Raw genomic sequence first — 25,080 nt, 5'->3', positions numbered from 1 at the left:
GCTAAAAGCATCACAAGCAAACCGTGAGACAAGCTCAATGGGAGTCAGCAAAGTCTCACTAGATCAGGCCAGTCCAGCATTTTAGTCACATGCAGTGCAATCAAAAGATATTTCCTCATACATAGTTTCCCAGAATTGATGATGATGTTCTCCCATCGACATATTCTCACAGTAACCGAACGCAATCTATGCTCGTTGTACCATGAAAATGTGGGCAACGCCATACACGGTTTCACAGATTGTTCAGCATTTTTCGGCTGACATTGAACACGAGGTCCTGGCTGAGCTCTCTAGCACTTTCTTATATCTGGCGGCTATTGTTATCAAGATATAACCTGCTTTGTCTGTCTTGAAGATTGAAGAGATTCTGTCAATTTTGTGGTAAGGATAGCCCTGGCACCCAATCTATCCTTGTTGCCTCGATAGTTTGTTGAAAGCCTAGACGGGATTTTGGAAGAGTGCGTCGGACTGGATACATCACCACTAGTTCAGCACTCTCCTTGAATTGAGAGTCTTGATAACTTTTCAGACACTGTTAGATGCCCTTTTATTGTCAATGACGGGTCAAGAGGGCTTGTGCTGTGGCCAAGGTTGTGGGTTCCCCCTGCGTCTAACCAGATGTGAACAAAAAGGCTTTTAGGCCACAGTTGGAATGTAATTTTATGACCGTGTGGAGAGTCGTAATAGACAAATCAATGGGAAAAGTCCCGAAAAGAAGGCATAGTAGAATGGCAAGGTAGGTTATGCACCGGCCACTATCAGAAACAGTTTTAGAAGAAAGCCGGTACTCTAGGGACAGCCTGAAGACTTGAAGTTGATACGTAAACGGACTATCCAAATCATTCCAACCTTATACTTGATCCCGGGAGCTATGGTAAGTGTTTTCCCACCCTGGAATATCTTACTGCATACTGCATATGGGGAAATGTATTAATTGGAAGAACCATCTCCCTTTCCGGTGTCTCGTTCCTTCACAGAGGTATTCTCCAATTCAAAACCCCGGTTGGTCTCAATTGATGCCATGTTGATACCTTTTTTTTTCGAAGATTGACGCTCTGTGTTATACGCCTTGAGCTGGAGTGCATCATACTTCCAAAATTCAGCTCGAGCAACGTTTCAAGCATGTCCGTGTCAAGATTGCTCTTCTCCACTAGCACCTGGGCTTCTCCCACGATATCCATTGTTCCCGCGACAAGGAAATTACTCAATATAATCAGTAAAGCTGCTACAATGCGCCGTATACCTGTTGCAGTCTTACCCCCAAGCTTGGAGAAGAGTAGCCTTCTCAGGCTGTTCCGTGACTATCATCACATCCCGTGCAATGACCCCTTTTCCAAAATACGCAGTTTAATCAATGTCTTGGCTTGGGCCGGTCATCGCCATCCATCCCGCACCACTTTCCGCAGCCGGAGTGGCTCTGAAGACAGGTGCTAGTGTAGTACATGAGAAATCACCAGTAATGGGGAGGAATCCGATTTATAGGTGTGAGGTGCGAGAAATATGTTATTCCAAGACTAGGTAGATCAAAGAACTTTTCCTAATATTCAGCATCGAAAATGGACTAGGAAAGCCTACAGAGAACACCTACCACAGCCCAGTGTAAAGGCAACCGTCTACATCATCGTATTCTATACAGAATACAGCAACATATGTGTTGAGCAGATTGATCAATTAGTTCTCTTCCACCGCCAGTGGTCAGCACAGATCTCGATGTACGGCAACCAACTCTGACCTCCGCATCACCATTCCCCAACCAGGGTTGACAGAGCCCCCCAGAACATTTCGAGTCAAACACGTCGGTCAAATCCTTAGAATGTCGTGATACATATCCCATGTCTAGATACGTACTGTCTCACTCCTGGCATCGATGGTCCCACGCTCACCAGAATTTGCACAGCCGTTCAATCCCTCAGGGTCCCATGGTTGTGCATGGTACACGGACGGGGCGATCTGAACCGACCTCGGGCCACAGTACAAAGCCCAGGACGTTGGAGACATTTCTGAACCTAGCCCTACACCCTTTTCTGCAAGATCGGTGTGCATCAAATGGAGCACGCGTGCTGAAGGCTGGGGCATAGGAACGGGAGGAGCCCAAGGTAGGGTGGTTGGTCCTTCGGTGAACTGGCAGATCACATCACGCATCGGCCATGTTGAACTCATCCCAGGTACCATAAATACTGGGGATATAGAAGTAAGAGTTACGCTCCCAGATATTTTGCCACGTTTGCCATTTCGCGAATGCCGTGGCTTGCTCTAGTAGATGATCAAGTTTCCAGTGTACCGGCCTTTTATCTTCCACTTGGTCGGTGTGCTGCTTGCGTGATGTAGACTTGTTCAGCTCGGAATTCAACTTGACTTATCGTTCGTGGTTAAGTTCCAGGCAGATCCGCTAGCCAATTGACGCTTTTCCAGTCCCTCGAGTTTCGAGATGCCAGATCCTCCTGTGCTTTCACTTTGTAGCCAAACGAGCTATATCGGGACGATGGATCAACAGAGACATCCTAATCGAGGTTCCACGCCTCGTATGAACTGAAGATGGGACCGGGGAACTCTGGATGTGGTCAATTGTTTAGACGAACTGATTGCATTGCGAGGACAGGATTCAAGTCACAAACCTGAATGGTTCCAACGGTACCCTTTCATCGTCGTGTCTTCGTTTTCTAGGATCTAGTAGCGTACCATCAGGCCAACACACAGTTTAGAGTTTCCTCTCCTCTTTCTCTTCTGTGTGGCACTGTTGCAGTCAAGGTATGAATTGTATGGGACGGGTTGTGAGGTGGACTCATGGCCCTCTTTCAAAGGCACAGCTAGAGCATGTGTTCATTGATCTGTAGACAACGCAGGATCATCATAAATACAAGAGATGCAATGAGGACTATGCTGAGCTTCTGGATGGCTAGATCAGTACATTTGAACAACGTCGTGAGTCCACAAGGTGACCGACAAAATTAATTTGAACGTGTTCACGTGGACGCACGTAACGCTGTAGACTACACAGCGAAGGGCACGCCAATGTCAACGACCCTCTTATTCACATTGTAGGACCACACAATACGTGTTGCAATGAGTGGCCAATGATTTCCTACAACTGTGGAGATTGGAAAATCAGTTGAACTACATAGGGTTTCGAGGTGGCAGGGAACATAGTTGTACATCTGACTGGGGTGTGATCCCAAAAATGGCATTAAAACTTCACAAATTTTTGAGGTGCCTATACAAGGGACATATCCAAACCGCAACGCCCGGCAAAAGCACTATCTAATATGCACAAATCACCCGAGCGCTTAGTTCTTCTCGCCCTTCTCAAGCTTGCGTCTCTTGGAGCGGAGCTTCGCGGACTCCTCGGCGGTCTTCTTGTTGGAGTACATCATCTTTTCAAGCAACTTGCGCTTCTTCCGGCTCATCATCATCTTTTGTCTCTCGAGCTCCTCGTCCTCGCTGCGTTTCTTGGCTGCAACCTTCTTGGATTTGGAAGACTTTTTCTTGGCAGCTTCATCAGCGGCAGCGTTAGCGGTGAAAGGCAAACCAGCAGCTTCAGCCTCGAGCTCCTTCTGGTGCTGAGTGCGGGCAGCCTCATCTTCATCCTCAGACTCGGATGCGGCTTCCTCGTCAAAGCCACCGAAGTCTTCCTCCTCCTCGGATTCCTCCTCGCTCTCGTCGTCGTCAGTACCGGCAACATCCATGCCTCCGTCGACGGACTCCTCATCGGACTCCTCGGCAGTAGCAGGCTTGGCATCAGCAGCGGGCTCGTCCTCCATCTCCTCGTCACTATCAGAGGCCTCAGCAGCAATCTCGGCTTCATCCTCATCTTCCTGGTCGGCGAGACTGGCGCGGGGGTCGTAAGCGCCACGAGAAGCCTTGACCCAAGGGCTCAAGTGAGGTGGGAGAGTGGCGCCGGGTGAGTAGAGATCAGCTCGGAGGAGCTTGCCCTCATTAATGCAGTCCCAGACCCACTGGGGCTGGACGTAGGTACGACCAGGGATGCGGGATCCAGGCTGGACCCTCTGAATGGCGTTCTCATCGGCAGCGGGAATAGCGGGAAGAGACTCATGTGGAAGTTGGGGGCGATCGACAATTTGGTGAGTGATGCGGGGGTCGGTCTCGTCGTGAGTGAAGGCTCCATCGCCCAGAACAGAGGCCCATCCAACGCGCTTGCAGCCAAAAGAGCGCAGAATAAACTCAAGAGGAGCCTTGGGGGCTTCGCGGGAAATATAGAATACGAAGGGGGAGAAGAGTGCACCGGCCTCGTTGCCGCTCATCGTGGGCTGGGGGAGGTTGTCGGCTTCGGGAGCTGCGGGCTCGAAGCGGTCGATGGCATCGGTTGCCTCTTCGGTAGTGTCGACCATCTCCTCATCCGGACTCTGTTCCAAACCGGCCTTTTTAATCACCTTGTCAACCTTGGCTTGAAGTTCCTTGGAAATTTCCTTGCTAGAGTTGCCGTTGCTCTGGGCCTTGCTAGCCTCAAGAGCCTTGGGAACCTCACCCACTGACCGGCCCTCTAGAGTGAAAGCTGCCAACTCGGCGCCGTTCTCGTCACTGCGGGTATCGAACTTAGGGGGGTATCTCAATCCAATCGAGGAGTACAGGCGGAAGTTGACGAAGCCCAGCAGGGTGGTGTAAAACTCGACAAAGGTAGCCATGATGCGGTAATCGACATCACCATTGACACGCTGGACGAAACGGTAGGGCACAAGCCACATAATGTCTTGGCCCTGAATCGTAGCCTGGTAGTAGATACCCTTAATTGAAAGGAAAGATTTGCGCAGAGAATTTGTCATGATCAGGTAGTGCTGGAACTCGTGGCAAAGGCGCTGGCAGAGCGCAACGGTCTTAGAAGGGACATGATCTGTAGAGGGAAGGGTAGCGAAGAGGAAAAGAAGAGACAAGGCGTCATCAAGATCACGGAGGGCATCGATAAAGGTCGGGTAGCGCTCTTTAATGACATGGTCCAAGGTAAGTCTCGGGGCGTTGTTCTTTTCTAAACGGGATGCATCGCTGACTTCTCCACGGCCGAGAGAGCGGGCGATCTTCTTTGCAAGTGACTTCTGGTCACGGAACTTGTTGAGCAGGGGCTCGTGTAGCAGATACTGGATGTCCTTGGTGTAATAGAAGGTGGTGTTGGGCGTAGATGTCTTGGAGGCCTTCTTCTTGTTACGGGGCTCGCGAGGGTAGATACCTGATATCGGAGATCAAGTTAGTCTTGCGATTCAGATGAAATGAATATGAAGGAAGCAACTACCCTTGAAGATGCATAGTCGGCGGAAATCCGGTAAAGAGATCTGAAGTTTGCGCACGGCCTGAGTTCTGGTTATGTAGTTCTTGGCTGCGCCAGAGGTACCTGAAAGTAGTGTCAGTAAGTTGAATTTTGGAATCCTCGGTTCAATTCAACATACCCTTCTTCTTAACTTTGCCCATGATGAAAAGTGGTTGTCAAATAATCCAAACGGCTGCTGATAAGAAGAAGAAAATTTCTCGATAACTTTTTTTTTCTAACTGCAACAGAAGTGGTCCGTGCGCGAAGGCGGAGAGAGATCACTGGGTCCATAGGGACCAGCTGGAATCAACAACTAAACATCACCCCGTCATGGCTGTAGACCGACGGAAGATTGCTGTGTTCGGCGCGGCTTTCGTATTGCGTCTGCTTCTTACATGTCTTTTTCCGTCACTACCTGATTTATTAACGGGGAGAGTCGAAGTCTCAACACCCGTTAATAGCTTCAAACGCCGTACGTGTCTCCAATAATTGACTCTCCGCATTCTGTAAACTAATAGTGTGTAGTGCAGGAAGGCCTGTTCTTGTACACACGAAATGTGTCGCCTTATGATGGCGGCGTCTTCCACCAGGTTTGTGAATCTAGATGCCTCCAACTCCGTTCCTTGAATTGACGATTCGACCCGGTGATCTAGGCACCGCTCCTATTACCTCTGTTCACCCTACTCCCGGATGCCAAGAGCTCGCCGTTACCTACAGCAATTTTTTACTTCATTGTAGACCTTTTGAACGCGCACGCATTGATAGCTATCTCTGCGTCAGGCCAATCCGTTAAATCGAGACTACACTCAGCGGTCCGAAAACATGTCCGATGGGATGGAGTGTCCGTTGCAGCATGGTATGCGTCTTCCGGCCTGCCCAATCAATTTCATTCGCGTACTTACCACGGATTAGGTTTTTGTTTAATCCTCTCACCATTGCGACTTGTTTAGCGCGATCAACCAGCGTATTTACAACATCGGGAATTCTCTTCGCGGTCTCCAATGCAGTCGGTGGAAATAGCATCAATGCGATGCTAGCCCTGGGATTTGCTTCGTACCTGTCTCTATATCCGGCACTGCTCTTTATACCGTTGGTCCTGCTATGCTATGACCGACGCTTGGAGGGACCAAGCCCACCCAATGTTGGATCTTTCATTGTTCAACACGCTGCCCTACTACTGGCCAGTGTGGCAGGCCTGCTTGGTCTGTCCTGTCTGATCACCGGTAACTTCTGGGAGTTTCTATCGGCAACGTATGGTTTCCATTTGCTGGTTCCAGACTTGACCCCCAACGTGGGGCTGTGGTGGTACTTTTTCATCGAAATGTTCGACTCATTTCGAGAGTTCTTCCTCGGCGTTTTCTGGCTTCACCTGGCCAGCTATGTCGGGGGTCTCACAGCTCGCTTCCGCAAACAACCTCTTTTCGTGATAACCTCGCTCTTGGGTGTCTTCGCCATCTTCAAGCCATACCCCAGCATCTCGGATGCGTCTTTGTTCTTCGCATTGCTGCCATTATATCGCCATCTTTTCCCCTGTGAGTATTTCCAACCATTGACTTTATTTTGGAATCACCGTGGCTAACTTAGCACAGTGATGCGTTATACTTTCTTCGCGGGCTCGGCAATCTTGTACTCCGGCCTCCTCGGCCCGGCTTTCTACCACCTTTGGATTTACGCAGGATCCGGTAATGCCAATTTCTTCTACGCCATTACCCTGGTCTGGAGCTTGGGTCTCTCCATCCTGTTAGCCGACACTGTATTCGCCGCTCTCAGAGACGAGTGGGAGCAAGAACGCCCAGATCAGGTGGGCACAGAGGTGCGACAGGTGTAATCATGTACATTAAATTTTTGCAAATCACTATTCTCACGTCCGCTAGTAGCATTAGCATTTAACCCCTTGACAAAGAGATATCCGGCTATTTTTTTACTTCAACATCTTCGACAGAATCAAGTAGTCCACATCCTTAATAGTCCCATTGCGCAACATGCGCGGTCGGGGCGAGTACTCATCAACCTCATACCCAAGCCGCTCATAGAACCGCCGAGCAATCTCATTCGACTTGAAAACCGTCAGCATGGACTTCTCCAAGCCCACAGCACGACCGATTCCTTCCATCCGGTCCATAAGCAACTTCCCAATGCCCCGTCCCCGGGCCGCTGGCGACAAGTGAATCTCGTAGCAGTAAACAACCTCCTTTCCATCCTCGTAGGTGGCCATAAAAGATAAAAAGCCGAGCGCGTTCGGAGCAGCAGTACTAGACGAGGAAATCGATTTATTGACATTTTTCGGAGATGGAGATGAAACATTGTCGTCAGTGGCGTCGCTCTGCTGGTCTTTCGAAACTTGGCCGCTAGACTCTCTAAACCCATTTGGCGTATCCCGCAAAATCAAATATTTCATGTCCGGCAACTTCATCTCCTTTAGCTTCCTGGTACGCGACCAGCCTGTGGGCGACGCCATGTATGCTTCGCTTGAGGTTTGCTCGATTAGATCCAGACATGCTTCCAGATCAACTGCGGAGATTGTTGCCGCGGAGTAGACATCCACGCGGGGTGTAGGGGTCAAATCCTGCCGATTTTGATCTTGTGGTGGATCTTTTGGTGGATCTTGTCGATCGATCTTCTCATTTTTTGCTGCATCTTCTGTTTGCGTGGGTGGAGTCACGTATTGGGCGATGAAGTCGCCAATGGACAATGCGTTGGTCCGTTCCACCAGTGGAACTACGTGATTGTTAGCACGCGTCATCAATTGATTGTTGTGGATTCAGGCGAATTAACAAAACACACCCAACAAGCTTCGGGGCTGTACGAGCTTGCGAAGGTGACATTTACTCACTTTTCGAGGCGCGTCGGATTGCGGTTCGCGGTCTCTTGGCTTTTAATTTGGTCACTCGGCCTTCTTTCACGGACGACATGGCTAGTTCCAGGAAGTTTGAGAGGAAGTTTGGTCAGTCTAGGATTGTCTAAGTGTCGCTCAAAGGTAAAACTTTGGTGGCTTTACAATCGCTGAAGAATGTTGTGGGGGAGGGGCGGACGTTTGACTGCGGGGGAAGCATACATGCAGTTTTGCTTCTTTCACACCAGAGCCTCTTCTATTTATATCTTTCTCTGCCTTCAAAAGCCACGAACAATGAATTCTCTTCCTGGCGGTTTTGAAGACCAGCTCCTTTTCTTCTCCCCACTTCCCCTCTTCTCTTTTCTTGCTCAACCACACTACCTGTCCTTCCGACAAAATTCAGTCACCTGGACGTAGCTACTGCAAGCTTAAACATGGGTATTACGCTCTTCAAAGGTCAGATGGAATTTCCCCAGCAGTTTTATTGGGGTTCAGATCACTGGAATGTACAGATGTCTCCGGATCTCAGAAATATCTATCTCCAATCATCGAGTTCAATTCCGTTTATCGCCTACTTAAAACTTCACATTTCAAGCTTCAACTCGTAAGATCGATCTTGCAAGCTTTGGGGGTTGGAGGATTACCAATCTACAACTTACTGAACAGGCTTTCCTTGATCTTCTTACAAATGTTCCGTCCCCACCCGGATGGATCTTTCGCCGAAGGTGGGCATACGTCAAATACGTCAGGGTCCTCGTTATAAACTCCCCCCCCCCCCCCCCCCCCCCTTCACCTCTCAAGTCTTTATCCTTAGTTGTACATTGTTTTGAAGGTAGCCAGTCATTTCACATAGAAGAATGTCTCCTTCCACTATGAAGCAATGGGTCGTTGAAGACAAGGAGCGTGACTTCGATGGTCTTGTCTACAAGGACGCCGATATTCCGAAAGTCGGCGAACATGAAGTCTTAGTGAAGCTCCAAGCTGCATCGTTGAATTATCGCGACCTAACTATTCCCAAGGTATGCCTAGAGAAAAGCTGATGTATTCACCCTTGAACTATCTGGGCAAGGCCCCTGCTTGCCTATAATCGACCTCTAATCTCTCTCGCACAGGGTCTCTATCCATTTGCTCTTAGTCTTCCCGTAGTGCCAGGTTCTGATGGCGCCGGTGAAGTTGTCGAAGTGGGATCCAAAGTCGTTGAATTCAAGAAGGGCGATCAAGTTGCGACTCTCTTCAACCAGGGCCACCAATACGGCGAGATTGACACATACGCAGCGGGTACTGGCCTTGGTGGTGTGATCGACGGTACCCTACGCGAATATGGCGTATTCAATGAACAGGGTCTTGTCAAGGCACCGAGCAACCTCGATGCCCGCGAAGCTAGCACCTTACCATGCGCTGCGCTCACCAGTTGGAATGCACTGTATGGCCTGAAGCCTCTGAAGCCCGGACAGATTGTTCTCGTGCAAGGAACGGGTGGTGTCAGTATGTTTGGCTTGCAGGTTTGTACCAAAACCCATTTCCACTCCATCCGATTGGACTCGGCTAATGCGGCCATTTAGTTCGCCAAAGCCGCCGGTGCGACAGTTATCGCGACAACTTCTTCTGCCGAGAAGGCCGAAAAGCTCAAGAAGCTTGGCGCTGATCACGTCATCAATTACAAAACTGAGCCCAACTGGGGCGAGGCCGCTCGCAAGCTGACTCCCAATGGAGTTGGCGTGGACCACGTCATCGAAGTGGGTGGCAGCGGAACGCTCCAGCAGAGCTTCAAGTGTATTAAGCTCGAAGGTATCATCAGTGTGATTGGGTTCCTTGGAGGCGTGGACCCGAAGACACAGCCGACTGTTTTGGAGACATTGAATCACGTCTGCACTGTCCGTGGTGTTTATGTTGGTAGCAAAGCTCTCATGAGGGATATGATCCGAGCTATCGAGGCCAATGACATCCATCCTGTGGTGGATGAGAAGGTTTTCCGCTTGGATCAGATCCGGGAAGCCTATGATTACATGGTAAGTTGTTTTCCATCAGTGAGAAGGGATTGTATGCTAACAATTTGGATTTCAGTGGGCCCAGAAACATTTTGGAAAGTTGACTATCACGATCAACTAGGAATTGGAATGGAAACTGGCTCGGAAGCACTTTGAAAGTAACATGAGTGTTGCTGGTATGTGCTGTGAGTACCTTCCCACATAGGCAATTGTCGGTGAAAAGGAAGAGCAACCATAATTTTGGTGTCCCCAGCAGTAGGTAGCCTTGTTGTGACGTTTTTGATGTATACTGCGAGGGAAGTGTCGAAGATCTTCCACCTGGACTGTTCCGGTTCGACTTCGATCGTTGTCGCGTTCATCCTCCCTTTTATTTTCTATGGCTCTCTCTGTCTCATCCTGTTTGCAAATCTTTCAAATAACCACAAAGATTCAAGGCTTGATAGTGCGCACCTTGTAAACTTGGAACCGTCCTAGATTTTGCATAATTAGCATATTCTTAGCACATTTCAAGATTTTGATCATAATGTAGGTTTTCAAAAACACTCTGTAGACCATTGTGCTGAGGATCATTGTGGTAGACAAGCCAAGGTAGTAGCTTCCCCGCCACTTCCCCTGCATGAGGTAAAACCAACCACCTGCAAGTTTCTTTCTCTTTGTACACCCAAGCATACACGTTTTCTATAGCCTTTTCTGAAATACTTCATTAATCCAGATTTTTCTGAAACTAGTGTTCCACTGCTGGGATAGACAACCTGATCCAACACCCTACCTGTCTTCAATGCGGTTCAATGATAGAGATGCATCAACCCTTCCAATCCAGGGCCCCAGCCAAAGTGTTCGACAGCCACAGGCATCGCTTGCTAGCCAGGCTCAAATGGCCCTATTTGCACGGATAACATCATATCCACCGCTGGGGAAAATGACTTGTCTCCGATCGGCGCAGAAATCATCTAGGTCCGAAGAAGATAATGTGAGAATCCTATTGAGACTATGGTGTAAAGAAACACTGACATCTTCAACAGCTGCGCTTCACGGTTACCATAGAGTCCAGCAGCTTGTTCCCCGTTCAATCGTGGGAAGCGCAGATCTGGCACAACATCACTGAAAGTGAATGGGCATCTCTGTCATTGAAGAGATGCGATACAGACCAAGCAGCTCTGTTAACAGGAAATGACAGCGACTACCCCTACCATCGTTATGTATTCTCTGAAGAGGTATCCCTGCCAGCAGCAGGAGGTCATGCACAGTTCACTGTCCGGTTCCGAACTGGTTCAGACACGGAATGGCAGTGGGCTAATCAAACACACCCCGTGAGCGATGGTGAAATTGTATACATGGCACATCACTCTGATCTTGACAAGGCTGTGCCCACGGATATTGGTGCAAGAGATCCCAAGCAAAATCTGGAAAATTACATCGATAATCTTCATGATGCCTTACAGATTGAGTCACGGCTTAGTGAAGCTCCTGGGTCGGTTCTATGGGCTCTTTCTGGTAATATAGATGCTGTTCACAATGGATCTTCGACCATCAAACGACTGGCACTTGGTACCCCTTCTTCAGTGGTAAGGTATTTCTCACTAGTACGTGTCTCGAGTCCATGGCTAGGTCCTCGACATGGCAAAGATCACTTCCGACTCACGGAAGATGCATTAATCTGCTCTTTTCTGCGCGAAGATGGCGTGAATCTGGTTCTTCTGGCTGTTTCGGGAGTCAACGACATTTTGACTGTGTTCCAGTCAAGTGAGAACGGAGAAGTCGTGATCTTCGCGAAGAGTGACAATTCTGAAGCATCAAAGTTCCACGTGCTTGTGAGCGCCGCGGAGAACTTTGAAGTTGCCATGTCGGCTGTGGTTTATGAGGCACGGAAGGTGGTCAGGCCGTTTAGAGATACGAGTCATCTTGATTTGGACGATTCGGTTCCATTGTCTCCCCTTGATGATGATATTGTTCTTGTCGATAAAGAACCAAGTGGACAGTGGCTTTCCGAATGGTTTGATGGCCTCACGTATTGTACTTGGAATGGACTGGGACAGGACCTCACCGAAGAGAAGATCTTGCATGCCTTGGACTCATTTAAGGCCAATGGGATCAACGTCGTCAATCTTATTGTCGACGATGGCTGGCAGACAAACGACAATGAGGGGGAGTCTCAGTTTAAGCAAGGCTGGAAGCATTTCGAGGCACACTCGAAAGGGTTCCCGAAAGGATTAAAGCACACCGTGCGAGTCATTCGTCAAGCACATCCCAACATAGAACATATTGCGGTCTGGCATGCCTTGCTGGGTTACTGGGGAGGTATCTCACCAGATGGAGATCTGGCCCAAAAATTCAAAACTAAGCAAGTGAGGATCAAAAATCCCGCCACCAATGGCCCCATTGTGGAGAACCGCCCAGGTGGAACAATCCTTGCCATTGATCCCGAGGATGTTAACCGATTCTACGACGAATTCTACAACTACCTTTCATCGGCTGGCATAGACTCGGTCAAGACGGATGCACAATTCTTCCTCGATCTTCTTGAGGACCCAGCGGACCGCCGGAGATTCGTGATTTCTTATCAAGATGCATGGTCAATCGCATCCCTCAAGCACTTCAGCACTCGATCAATCTCATGCGGGTCAATGACCCCTCAAATAATCTTCCATTCACAAATTCCCACCAACAAGCCGGCGCTCCTATTGCGAAACTCTGGCGATTTCTTTCCGGATGTTGTTGCCTCTCACCCATGGCATGTATTCTGCAATGCGCATAATGCACTGTTCACCCGCTACTTGAATGTGTTGCCAGACTGGGATATGTTCCAGACATGTCATCCATACGCATCATTTCACGCCGCAGCACGATGTATATCTGGAGGACCAATATATATCACCGATGAGCCGGGCAAACATGACCTGACCCTGCTTGATCAGATGACTGCTCCTACTGTCAAAGGAACCACGGTTATTTTGCGTCCTAGTGTGATCGGACGCACGATAGACACCTACCACGACTACAAAGAAGGACAAATTCTGCGCATTGGAAGTTACACCGGCTGGGCCAAGACCGGAAGTGGGATCTTGGGCCTATTCAATATGCAATCTGCCGAGGCCTCGAGCATAGTGTCATTGAAAGATTTCCCAGGAATTCACGAGGGCTCTGAAGGCCAGTACATTGTCCGTGCACACAATAGCGGTAAGATCTCGCACCGCATGCGGCCTACTTGGGACTCCTTGGTATCGGTTGTTCTGGAGCCAAAAGGCTGGGAGATTCTCACTGCGTACCCGACTCGGTCGTTCACGCCGACGGGAAGCCATGGCAACAATGTTAGTCAGACACATGTGGCTGTGCTGGGTCTTATAGGAAAGATGACTGGCGCAGCGGCTGTAGTGACTTCGGACATCTTTGTTGTTGAGAACGGCCGTTTACGACTTGATATAAGTTTAAAAGCGCTGGGCACTTTAGGGATTTACATCTCGGATCTTCAAGACAGGAGCATTGGACGGAGTTTCATGATCACAATTCTGGGGCTGCCGATTCCACAGAAAACAGTGTGGAAGCAGGGTGGAGAGAATGCCAATGTGTTGGCAGTTGATGTATTGGCGGCATGGAAATCCATGAAGTTGGACAGTGGATGGAGTAACGAGGCCTTTGTGCAGGTTTTTGTGGGTTAAGCTCCTGCTTCGAAGCTAGTCGCATTTAGGCTCTATCTTTGTGTATTTGATTGATAAAGATGGTATGATTTCAACAGAGCATCTTTTCTCTCAATAAACCCCAGTCAATATGCACTTCTCAGGCCCTAAGCCCTTAAATGCAATCTTGATTGGGAAGTCGATCAACATGTCAGAGATAAGGGCCGCATCATTAATGTTCCGGACTTATCAAAAGAATCTCGGACATTTGGAGCTAGCCGTGGAGGTGTTGATCGTATCTAGACTTGAGTCCATTGCGACCCATTTCCTTAATTCTCACATTTTCAAACCGGTCCAATGCGGCCACAGTCGGCACCGCTCGGCCAAGCGCCGTACCGCAGCCTTCTAACCCCCCGTCGGATCCAGTGTGGAGCGCGCAGCTTTGCCGCAACAACAGCAATTCCGCTGCGCGGTGACAGCAATCGGCCAGCATTATCCGTTTCGCAGTCTGGCACGTGCTTCCAACAGCAGAGATGGATTACACAAAAGTATATTCAGCGTATGAAAGATGGAGAGAAGGAGTGGGCTGGGTTTGCAAAAGAAATCAAGGCCGGAAACAGGAAGAACTTCGCGCAACACCTAGAGGAGCGAGGCTTGATTCATGATGTTGTCGGGTACGTTACACCGGAACATTCTGAATCTAATGGGATCGGCTACATGAAAACGTTCGAATGGTTCGCTAATTGTTCTCTTTGAATTGCAGCGAGCGGGACTTGTTGCACAAGGTCTTAACGGAGAAGCGGGCTGGTATATATGTTGGAATCGACCCAACTGCCCCCTCAATGCATGTTGGACACATGCTTCCTTTCATGGTTCTGGCTTGGGGATACGTCTGGGGCTTACCTGTGACTTTCCTAGTAAGTTGCCCGCAACTCCACGCCCACTTGAATGCCCCAACTAACTCTCGATAGCTTGGCGGTGCTACTTCTAGAGTCGGCGATCCCAGCGGACGCCTCAAGGGCCGAGATGCTGTTCATTCCTCAATTCGAAAAGCAAATATGGCTAGCATGCACATGCAGTTGAAGAAGTTGGGCTCGAGCATTGAGCAGTACGGGAGGAGACACGGATACGAGCGGCACCCGATGTGGAAGCGAGCGCTGACAAACAACAACACTTGGTGGAACTCAATGCCGTTCCTTGAGGTGTTGCGAGATCTTGGTGCTTTTATGCGGCTTGGTCCTATGCTCGGTAGAGACACGTGAGTTTTGGCAGGTCTGGAGGAGCCGTTGTCGAGGGTTTACTGACGACTTTTTACCAGTGTCAAGACGCGATTGAATCAAGGAGATGGCATGTCGTTTGCTGAGTTCTCCTACCCTATTCTCCAAGCTTGGGATTGGTGGACGCTGTTCCAAAAGGGCACTCAAATCCAAGTCGGAGGTGCTGACCAATATGGAAACATCTTGTTTGGCATGGAGGCTGTCAAATCTATCAGCCGAAACACTGCCGACGAACAAGTCCGCAACCCATTAGAATCAGAACTTGATCGGCCGATCGGTTTCACCACGCCGCTCCTGACAACCGCGTCTGGTGAGAAGCTTGGCAAGTCCGCTGGAAACGCTGTGTGGCTCGATAAGGACCTGACTTCTACATTCGAACTGTACCAGTACTTTGTACGTACGCCTGACGATGTTGTCGAGCAGTACCTCAAGCTGTTCACTTTTATTCCCTTGCCTGAAATTGCCACCATCATGGAAGAGCAGAACAAGGACCCATCTAAGCGCGTTGCACAGCACAAGCTCGCCCTTGAGTTTGTTGAGCTCATCCATGGCAAGGCCGAAGCTGATGCTGTGGCTCTTCAACACCGCCAGCTTTTCCGTCCCCGGTCCTCAACTGCCGATCCCACTCCTCCTCTTAAGTCATCCGCTCCTCAAGATGGCCACCCACAATCTCCCACCACCGGCTTTGCGACTCCTCAATCTGGGAATCCATATGCTCCCCAAACAAACTGGGCCAACATGGGCGATATTAAGGTCACCCTTCCTGAATCACTGGTTTTCAACCAGCCATTCAACAAAATTCTGTGGTCAGCTGGCCTCGTTTCATCCAAGAGCGAAGGCCACCGAGTCATCGTCAACAACGGTGCCAAAGTTGGAAGCCGTCCCGGTGACAGTGGTCCCATGTCGGACCAGTTGTCTTTCACACCCATCCGGCCGTGGGACGCAGAGAAAACAAAGGAATTTGTCTTGAATGGCAATCTCCTGATGCTCAAATTGGGTAAGTGGAAGCTCAAGGCCGTTCATATTGTGCCCGATGAAGAATTCCGTGCGCAAGGGCTCTCAGTTCCTGGATGGGAAACTGAGGAGATTGAGCCCACTGAGCCGACAGAGCCGACAGAGCCGACCAAGTCAGACTAAGGTGATTCTCTACTCGATCTGTAATTCTACAATATCCAATCTGTACAATAGTATAAAAATTATTCACTCGCCTTTCAAGACCCATATAATCCAAGTACGGAGTGATAATTATGAGGAAAGTCAGTGTCGCGGGTGTCGATCAGATGGACACAGGTCGAGTCTCGGAGAAAGCGCTTTACGCGTTGACGCGATCCGCGCCTTATCTCTTCACCGTCCTCAGTTCCCTCACAACCACCCCTAATTACCACGTTGAATTGAGAGTGCATTGCCATTGAGGCTCAATTTCCTATATTCTAAAAAAAAATGGCCAAACCATCGGCCTCATCTCCGTCCGCCGCGTCACCATCCCCCGCGCTCAAGCGCACAACCCCCAGCACTCAGAACATGCGAAGCCAGAAGTCAATCCTTGGTTTCTTTCAAAAGTCCTCACCAGCCACTCCCTCGAATAATCGAACGCGAGAACCGGCATCGTCACCCGCGCAGAGAGCCTCCGAGAAGCGTATTGAGAGTGCTGTAAAGCCCACACCCAAGGAACAAAAGCGAAGCTTCTCAAGCTTTGCGCAGTATCTAAGTCCTGTACCAAGCAGTGATCTTCCTGTACCAGAGGACGAACAGGGAAATGGTAGTGCTTTAAAGGTATTCTAATCTCCAGTCTGCTGCTTGTTTGTTCCTTCACTCTGACTGAACTATTCTCTCCTCAGACCACCAAAGGGTCACAACAGGACTCCACCATGTCGCCTTCGCGTCGGGTACGTGTAATAGCTGACTGCTCAATTGATTTTTCCTGCTGACCCATTTGACCAGGGAAAAAAGCAGGTCAGCTACAAGGAGTCTGACTCCGAGGGCGAGGACGACGACGAGGTTATCTTCCGTCCTAACCGCAAGGATCGTGTCTCCGGTCATGCGACCAAGAGAAGACGAACTGAGCCGGACAGCGAAGATGAATTTAATGAGGCAGGAGAAGGAGGATATTCGGACGATGGTATGGTGCTCTGTTGCTGGTTGGTTTTGCTGGCACACTACTAATCTGGATACAGAAATGGACGATTTCGTCGTTGCGGATGACTCCGACGAAGAGATAGCCAAATCTTACAACAAGCGGAAACGACCATCCACCCAATCGGCACGAAAGTCCGCCTCTAACGCTTCCTCAGTCCCTGCTCCTCTTCCACCCGTCGACGACATCGATCTTGATCTCCCAGAGGGAGAGGGTTCAGCTGGAACCGCGAAGAAATGGGCGTTTAATCCGGAGAACACAGAGCCTCGGAAAGAAAGAGCCGCTGTGGTGTCTAGCAAGACAGCATCTAGCGCGATAAAGGAAAAGGCCCACACCAAGGAGCCTGAGCAGCGCTATCCGTGGCTTGCTAACCTCAAGGACATCGATGGCAATCCAAAGGGACATCCTGACTATGATCCCCGAACTGTCTACATCCCGCCGCTCGCATGGTCCAAATTCTCACCCTTTGAGAAACAATACTGGGAGATCAAGCAGAAATTCTGGGATACAGTCGTTTTTTTCAAGAAGGGCAAATTCTATGAACTTTACGAGAACGATGCCACTATTGGTCACCAACTGTTTGATCTCAAGCTCACGGACAGAGTGAACATGCGCATGGTTGGTGTTCCCGAGATGAGTTTAGATCACTGGGCAAACCAATTCGTGGCCAAGGGCTTCAAGATTGCCCGTGTTGTCCAATCCGAGTCCGCACTCGGTAAAGAAATGCGCGAGAGAGAGGGGAAGAAGCCTACCAAAGAAGACAAGATCATCAAGCGTGAGCTTGCATGTGTCCTTACTGCAGGTACACTTGTTGAGGGTTCCATGCTTCAAGATGATATGTCCACATACTGTGTTGCGATCAAAGAGGCGATTGTGGACGAGCATCACGCGTTCGGTATCGCATTTGTCGACACTGCTACTGGTCAATTCTTCTTGTCTGAGTTCGTGGACGATGTTGACATGACTAAATTCGAGACATTTGTCGCGCAGACTCGCCCTCGGGAGTTGCTGCTGGAGAAATCTTGTGTTTCGCAGAAGGCCATGCGTATTCTCAAAAATAACACTGGACCCACTACCATCTGGAATTTCATGAAGCCTGGTAAGGAATTTTGGGAATCCGAAATTACAATTCGGGAGCTTGAGGCAAGTGAGTATTTCGTCTCTGCGGACGACGATAATCTCACAGCCTGGCCAGAGACCCTGCGTCAGGCCCGTGAGAAGGAGTTCTTGATGAGTGCATTCGGTGCTCTTGTTCAGTATCTGCGAATGCTGAAGATTGAGCGGGACTTGATCACCATTGGCAACTTTACATGGTACGATCCTATCAAGAAGGCTACCAGTCTTGTACTAGATGGTCAGACCCTGATCAATATGGAGATCTTTGCCAACTCCTTCGATGGCGGATCTGAGGGCACTCTCTTCCAGTTGCTTAACCGATGTATCACGCCCTTCGGCAAACGCATGTTCAAGCAGTGGGTCTGCCACCCACTGGTTGATTCAAAGAAAATCAACGCAAGATTGGATGCAGTTGATTCACTCAATGCCGATCCCAGTGCTCGAGACCAGTTTTCCTCCCGGTTAACAAAAATGCCAGATCTCGAACGACTGATCTCTCGTATCCACGCTGGCAACTGCAAGGCTCAAGACTTTGTACGTGTCCTGGAAGGATTCGAACAGATCGATTACATTATGGGTCTGCTCAAGGAAAGTGAAACAGGCTCAGGCGAAAGTATCATTGGTCAATTGACAGCCGCAATGCCCGACCTTGCCTCTCTGCTGGGATACTGGAAGACTGCATTCGATCGTCCAAAGGCAAAGGAGAATGGCATTCTTGTTCCGGAATCTGGCGTCGAAGAAGACTTCGACAACTCCCAGGAGATCATCGAGCAACTTCACCGGGATCTCGACGCCATGCTGAAGAAGGCTCGCCAAGATCTGGGGTCGTCTGCCATCTGCTACCGGGATAACGGCAAGGAAATCTACCAACTAGAAGTTCCAATTAAGGTGAAGAACATTCCCAAGGATTGGAACCAAATGTCTGCGACGAAGCAGGTCAAGCGATACTACTTCCCCGAGCTCCGAAGCCTCATTCGCAAGTTACAAGAGGCCCAAGAAACCCACAGTCAAATCGTTAAGGAGGTTGCAGGACGGTTCCATGCCCGGTTCGATGAGCATTACGACACATGGCTGGCTGCAGTTAGAATTGTATCGCAGCTGGACTGCCTGATCAGTTTGGCCAAGGCTTCTGGGGCCATCGGCCACCCTAGTTGCCGACCAGTGTTTGTGGAGGACGAACGAAGTGTCTTGGAGTTTGAAAAGCTCCGTCACCCGTGTCTTCTTTCTTCCGTTGAGGACTTTATTCCGAACGATATCCAGCTCGGTGGCAACCATGCGAGCATTGACTTGCTGACCGGTGCCAATGCTGCGGGGAAGTCTACTGTTCTTCGGATGGTGTGTTCACCCCGTCTTCCCCCCAAGTGACTTGACAACTTTGCTAACAAGTACAGACCTGTGTGGCTGTCATTATGGCTCAAATCGGTTGCTACCTTCCCTGCCAGTCAGCCCGACTTACTCCCGTTGACCGAATCATGTCTCGCCTCGGTGCAAACGACAACATCTTCGCTGCACAGTCAACATTCTTCGTCGAGCTGTCCGAAACAAAGAAGATTCTTTCTGAAGCTACCCCACGCTCGCTCGTCATCCTTGACGAACTCGGCCGCGGCACTAGCTCTTACGATGGTGTCGCAGTGGCCCAGGCCGTACTTCACCACATCGCTACCCATATCGGAGCCCTGGGCTTCTTTGCCACCCACTACCACTCGCTTGCCGCCGAGTTCGAAAATCATCCCGAGATCGCACCCAAGCGCATGGCCATCCATGTCGATGACGTCGAGCGCCGTGTAACGTTCCTGTACAAGCTTGAGAATGGTGTTGCAGAAGGTAGTTTCGGTATGCACTGCGCATCTATGTGTGGGATTCCCAGTAAGGTCATCGAATGTGCGGAGAATGCTGCTAAACAGTGGGAGCACACTAGCCGACTCAAGGAGAGTCTGGAGCACCGTAAGGGCGGTGGCTATGTCGGTCTGGGATGGTGGAGTGATGTGGCCTGGGCCTTGCGCGAGTCTGTCACAGAAGATGACTCGAATGCAGGCGATATCTCTGATCGCGGCTTGGATGTCTTGACGAAGGCAATCGAAGCGCTTTAGTGTGAAATCCTTGTTCGGTGGTGCTTCATTCTTTCTTCCGTCTATCTTCAAAATGTCGGTCCCTGGTATACGTGTCTACGTATCTTTCTTTTCAACTGGCCGTTCGTGTCAGAGTTCGTTCTGTTCTTTCATCTGTTGGGTTGAAAGGGTGTCTCGGGATCTGTTCGGATATCTAGTCCCCTGCTCCTATGAATATGTATGAATCTCCATAGCAAAGCTAGTTTTTCCTCTTCTTGTCATCCTTAAATCCATTATCAATTTAGCCCACTAGGTCAAAATGTCATTCCGGTGGGCTTTTTTTTTATCTCTTTCTCGCTTTTCTGTTCTTTTCTTCCTGGTCACTCAAACGTGCCAGTCGAACAAAACACACAACAGAAAGAACGCCATCAACGCACATTCAAGAATCCAGCAGTTCGATCTTAGTCCACCCTGCACCAGAGCCATTTGTCTTCGGTGCATCCCCATCCAATGTAAGACCATCCATAGCTCCGCCCACGAGGTCTTTATCCGCAGAATCAGCGAGTTCGTTGGGGGTTTCAGGCCTTTTTGTGATTCCCAGTCTGGGGTGTAGCTTTGACTACAGTGGAATTGGCGTTTTCCCGAGCAGGTTGAACGTTGCCTTCTTCCTTCATGTCACGATTTTTGTCCCAAGTATCAGCTAGACCACTGGGCTCCACGAGTCGTTTGCGCTTCACTCTGCCATTGCTTGCGCGTAACGCACAGACGTTCACCTCGGCACTGGATGACTCGTCGGCCCTTTCTTCTGTGGAATCATCACGGTACTTGTGCGGCTTCCTGTCACGCTTCAGACCCCGATTGTGCTGGATGATCTAGCGACCTGCCTGGAAAGGATTTTTTCTTCCTTTTCTTGCTCCATGGGTTGTTGAGGACTTGGTGTGTCTGTTTTACTTCGTAGGTTTTTGTTTGGAGCTCCGGCGATGGGACTTGCTTGCGCGTTTCAGATTCGCTTGAGAAGACCAGTCGTCTTCGGCCTCGCTATCGTCGCTTTCGCTATCCGCAGTCATGTGCCTTCCTTTACCCCTTCGTTTAGCACAACCCTTGCGCTTGACGCTCTTGTGGTGGCCCTTTGGTCGAGAATTGTAGACCTCTGAGTCAGTATACTCGTCTGTACATGCTTCGTTAGACTCGTTGGGCAGTGAGATTTCCTGTGCCTGTGACGCTTTTTGATTTGCTCATCGGGTCTCTCTTCTGGGCCAATGGCACCTGGTGCGAATGATTAAATTGACATCAGCACTGGATCCACAGCGCATATCTTGACTCGGGTTGACTTTGCTGCTGAGAATGCATGTTTAGCACGACTGGGGGTTACACCTGCAAGGCGTGCCTATTTTTTTGGTGTCAGTTTGCTGTTGGATGTTTAGCAGGTACAGACCAACATTTAAAGTATGTAGGGAACAACCTGTGGAGCATGGCAAAAGTGTCCCAGAAGGAGGAATTTGACATCAGCTCCGGCAAGACCCATTCACGCAGGATTCTTAGCTATAGGGCGGTAGAACATGATGAATTTGTAAATAGCCTTAGTTCTTGTTGACTGACTGGACAAACAGTAAGAAGATGGAAATACAGCATGAGGAAGTGTGTTGAAGGAACATGAAGGATACAAAGAAAGGAAGGGCTTTGAATACCCAGAAGATCATTCATGGACAAAGTCTGCACACATTTGACAGTGACTCTATCATGCTGTTGTGCAATGGGGTTTCATTAGACAAACATCTGCAGCCATTCTCATTCGAGAGGACAACCTAGATACAACTTGAATATCCCTTCTGGATTGTACCTCCTGTCAAATCAATCTCTCAGATATCTCGCATCCCATGACACGTCTTCGGATAGTTTGCCAGTCAAGAGCACTCGAAGAGACTGCGAAGATACGGCCACTTAGTCGGTAGGCTGCAGCTTGATCTTAGTGTCGGTATCTGCCTCGACCTTCACTGGACTGTCACTGCTCTCTCCGGATTCAACCTCAATCTTCACGGCATTTTTAGCACTCTCTCCAGGTTTAGCCTCGGTCTTGATCTCAGGTTCAGGCTCGAGCTGTGAATCAAGAACTTTGCCACCGCGCTTCTTCGCTCTGGTCTTGGCTGGAGACTTTCCCTTGGCGTTGGATCCATCATGATCGTCGTCTAGGGTGCCCAGCTGATCTTCGACCAATTTTCAACTTTCCAAGCTTATCGGTGTCAAGCTAAATTATGGGCATGGTCAGTCTGAGTGATGGTTGAAAGGGTTCAGATAGCTCGTGTACCTTTCCAGACATGCATAACACACTAGCCAAAATCAACTTGATTTCACTGGCTGTCAGATCACCCAAGTACTCGGACTTTTTCTTGGGAGATGGGGTGGTCGACATCGTGTTAGTTGGCTACCTATGTGACGGTGTCGCTGACAATAGATGGGTTTTTTTGTCTGTTTGATAAAGTGTAGGGTTCTGTTGTTGTGTAATAGCACCGAAGATGGGGTGTTGTGGTGAAATGTTGATGCAGAACACCATCTATTGTGATGAAGAGAATGAAATGTTACGTGCACTTGGATTTGTGGAAACAAGACACATGTGATTTTGATCTTGAGGACTGCAGCCTACACCATATTCCGCGAGATAGGCTACGACATCAACTCCTTTACCCTTTTCAATTATGCATATTCAACATGTGTTTGATTCATGGTGATTGAACTTTACCCCAAGGATTGACCTTGAACAAGACATGTAAGCTCCCTGGAACATTCAACGTCGGTGATAGTCGTTAAATTGACCCCAGTCTGTGGTATGATCACCGGTGGATCTCATTTCATCTTAATTCTCATTGTCGTCGGCCTGTGAAGCAGCGTCATACTCATCATAATCCTTGATATCGACCTCATACTCTTTAGCTTCCTCGGCTTCCTCGGCTTCCTCGGCCCCCTTCTTAGCCTGCCTGGCCACCCTAGTGGCCGGTTTCTCCTCCCACTTCACGAGGCGACGTCGGGCCTTGGTAAAGACCGTTCTAGCAGAGGAAGGTGTAACCTTGCAAAGATCGGCGAGCTTGCTCCAATCGACCTGCCGAAAATATTCGTCTAAGACCCAAGACCATGTTGCAGAACACCATCTCACGTACCTTGCACTTTTCCATGCACAGCAGTCCCAGCAGGAGGTGCTCCACCTGGTTAGGGGTGAGTCCCAAGGTCTCCACTAGGTCAAAGGTCTTCTCTTGCTTTCGGGAGTAAGACATGGTTGTTTTGGGTGATTTGAAGTTGCAATGGATGTTGAATAGAGATTGTAAAAGTGAATGTCGCAGATTTTAATCTCTAAAAGGCAGACTGATGTTAAGGGGAATCTTCAAGGAGGGAGCGCCGAGAACTCAGGGTATAAATAGCTGTGTAGCCACGTCCGGCGTAGGGATGATACTTCGGAACTCCCACACGCAATGAAGAGCATCCAAGAAGGTCTTTTTGATTCAATCTGGTATTGAGTTCTACGACTAAAGAAGATGGGACACTTGTAGAGCTAAGATGTATGGATACTGAATTGTGAATGTATGCCATAGCAGGATCTATGCATACACCAACCCGAACCGATTTCCGTAGGGGCCAATAGAGGAATGAATCAGAGGGTCCGGCTTCCATAGTTCCTTTCCAAAACACTGCCCACGTTGATGTCTACAAAGCTATCCACCACAGCGCGTCAAATAAAATAAATATACCAGGATTATAGCGCATGAGCAATAGATTAGCCCGCTTCTTTGCCTCTCAATTGATACTAGACTTTCCATTGGGTTCTAAGTGATTTTCTCGTGCCTAATCTGTAACCCTTCATCACTAAGATAACACCTAGAAACTGCCCTTCGTTCCGTTTTTCAGCCTCCGATAAACACAGTTTTTGATTAATGTACAAAGGGCTGATCGCGTCAGATCCAAGCCTCTATCAATTTTCCGTCCTACGTCCTGTAGAAATTGAGGATATCCTGCAGGAATCAATTGGAACTATACAAATAGTGCCAGAAACAAAATTTGAAATCTTTCTAGCTTCTTCATACGTAGGATTGAAGCCAAATTCATGGGAAGAGTATCTATAATAAGATATGCCATACATCTAAAAAGACCAGCTGAAAGATTCACTAGAGAGATATAACCAGGTCGCATAAGCGGCTAACTATTCGTGTGAAGAACTAACTGGGGTTCTCCACAGATATATCCACCGTGCCAGGGAACCTTACACCTTCACGAAGGATCTGAGTGTTGGCCTGGAGGTTCAATACATGTAGCCGTCCTTTGTAGCTTCATAGATATCACCCTGCTGTATACTTAACCCGCTATAATCTCCAATTCTCGTCCACCTCAATCAACTTCCAGACGTGCAAGTAACGTCTAAGGGTAGACAACAGCCACTATCGCCCCCACCCCCCCCAATCACGCGAGACCGTCGTAGCTTGTTCATACTCCAGATTTGCGATGACTCTAATAACCCTTATGAACATCAAACTTAAGCGACATCCCACTATCATCAAAGTCATGTCTAGCTCAACCGACGCGTGAATGTCCGAACTTCCAAATCACGTCCAAATAATCCACAAGTGATGGGAAGATGACACGACATTTAGGGGTTCCTCACAGGTCGACGGTTAACTACATGTGCGTGTTGTCCCGGATGTCGGCCAAATCCCCGATTGCCGAAAGATACGAAACTGTTGGATAAATGTACAGCTGGAGCGGCAAATGGAATATCCACAGTGATTTATTTGAGTGCTTGGTCACTGGTTTGAGATAAAACCTAGTGAATACG

General features: G+C 49.1%; 9 protein-coding genes across 9 annotated transcripts; 5 read left to right on the top strand and 4 right to left on the bottom strand.

Moving 5' to 3' along the window:
- Window positions 1–3,284: 3,284 nt before the first annotated feature.
- Pdw03_2648 (Pescadillo) lies at window positions 3,285–5,415 on the bottom strand (the record flags this gene model as incomplete). The annotated part of the gene is made up of 3 exons (XM_014674988.1): window positions 3,285–5,176; window positions 5,240–5,338; window positions 5,394–5,415. The coding sequence occupies 3 exons, from the start codon at window positions 5,413–5,415 to the stop codon at window positions 3,285–3,287; spliced, it is 2,013 nt and encodes a 670-aa protein (XP_014530474.1).
- A 169-nt stretch (window positions 5,416–5,584) lies between these two features.
- Window positions 5,585–7,082, top strand: Pdw03_2647 (GPI transamidase subunit PIG-U; the record flags this gene model as incomplete). The annotated part of the gene is made up of 5 exons (XM_066100251.1): window positions 5,585–5,726; window positions 5,780–5,844; window positions 5,908–6,110; window positions 6,167–6,786; window positions 6,844–7,082. The coding sequence occupies 5 exons, from the start codon at window positions 5,585–5,587 to the stop codon at window positions 7,080–7,082; spliced, it is 1,269 nt and encodes a 422-aa protein (XP_065955651.1).
- A 93-nt stretch (window positions 7,083–7,175) lies between these two features.
- Window positions 7,176–8,166, bottom strand: Pdw03_2646 (Acyl-CoA N-acyltransferase; the record flags this gene model as incomplete). The annotated part of the gene is made up of 2 exons (XM_014674990.1): window positions 7,176–7,972; window positions 8,088–8,166. The coding sequence occupies 2 exons, from the start codon at window positions 8,164–8,166 to the stop codon at window positions 7,176–7,178; spliced, it is 876 nt and encodes a 291-aa protein (XP_014530476.1).
- Window positions 8,167–8,944: 778 nt separating this feature from the next.
- Window positions 8,945–10,196, top strand: Pdw03_2645 (Polyketide synthase, enoylreductase; the record flags this gene model as incomplete). Its single annotated transcript, XM_014674991.1, has 4 exons — window positions 8,945–9,106; window positions 9,200–9,589; window positions 9,650–10,096; window positions 10,152–10,196. 4 exons carry the CDS (start codon window positions 8,945–8,947, stop codon window positions 10,194–10,196), a joined length of 1,044 nt encoding a protein of 347 aa, XP_014530477.1.
- Window positions 10,197–10,994: 798 nt separating this feature from the next.
- Pdw03_2644 (Raffinose synthase protein Sip1, putative) lies at window positions 10,995–13,731 on the top strand (the record flags this gene model as incomplete). The annotated part of the gene is made up of 2 exons (XM_014674992.2): window positions 10,995–11,045; window positions 11,098–13,731. 2 exons carry the CDS (start codon window positions 10,995–10,997, stop codon window positions 13,729–13,731), a joined length of 2,685 nt encoding a protein of 894 aa, XP_014530478.2.
- A 315-nt stretch (window positions 13,732–14,046) lies between these two features.
- Window positions 14,047–16,103, top strand: Pdw03_2643 (Tyrosyl-tRNA synthetase, mitochondrial; the record flags this gene model as incomplete). Its single annotated transcript, XM_014674993.1, has 4 exons — window positions 14,047–14,363; window positions 14,453–14,606; window positions 14,661–14,947; window positions 15,008–16,103. The coding sequence occupies 4 exons, from the start codon at window positions 14,047–14,049 to the stop codon at window positions 16,101–16,103; spliced, it is 1,854 nt and encodes a 617-aa protein (XP_014530479.1).
- Window positions 16,104–16,406: 303 nt separating this feature from the next.
- Window positions 16,407–20,306, top strand: Pdw03_2642 (DNA mismatch repair protein Msh6, putative; the record flags this gene model as incomplete). Its single annotated transcript, XM_014674994.1, has 5 exons — window positions 16,407–16,739; window positions 16,805–16,852; window positions 16,908–17,085; window positions 17,141–19,551; window positions 19,608–20,306. 5 exons carry the CDS (start codon window positions 16,407–16,409, stop codon window positions 20,304–20,306), a joined length of 3,669 nt encoding a protein of 1,222 aa, XP_014530480.1.
- Window positions 20,307–22,205: 1,899 nt separating this feature from the next.
- Pdw03_2641 (uncharacterized protein) lies at window positions 22,206–22,674 on the bottom strand (the record flags this gene model as incomplete). The annotated part of the gene is made up of 2 exons (XM_066100250.1): window positions 22,206–22,463; window positions 22,570–22,674. The coding sequence occupies 2 exons, from the start codon at window positions 22,672–22,674 to the stop codon at window positions 22,206–22,208; spliced, it is 363 nt and encodes a 120-aa protein (XP_065955650.1).
- A 441-nt stretch (window positions 22,675–23,115) lies between these two features.
- On the bottom strand, window positions 23,116–23,530 carry Pdw03_2640 (uncharacterized protein; the record flags this gene model as incomplete). The annotated part of the gene is made up of 2 exons (XM_014674996.1): window positions 23,116–23,358; window positions 23,417–23,530. The coding sequence occupies 2 exons, from the start codon at window positions 23,528–23,530 to the stop codon at window positions 23,116–23,118; spliced, it is 357 nt and encodes a 118-aa protein (XP_014530482.1).
- Window positions 23,531–25,080: the final 1,550 nt, after the last annotated feature.

The sequence above is a fragment of the Penicillium digitatum genome, chromosome 1 (genome assembly GCF_016767815.1).
Source record: "Penicillium digitatum chromosome 1, complete sequence".
NCBI classification, from domain to species: Eukaryota; Fungi; Ascomycota; class Eurotiomycetes; order Eurotiales; family Aspergillaceae; genus Penicillium; species Penicillium digitatum.
Note: the sequence above shows the minus strand (reverse complement) of the source record. Positions and strands in the feature narration are given on the sequence as shown.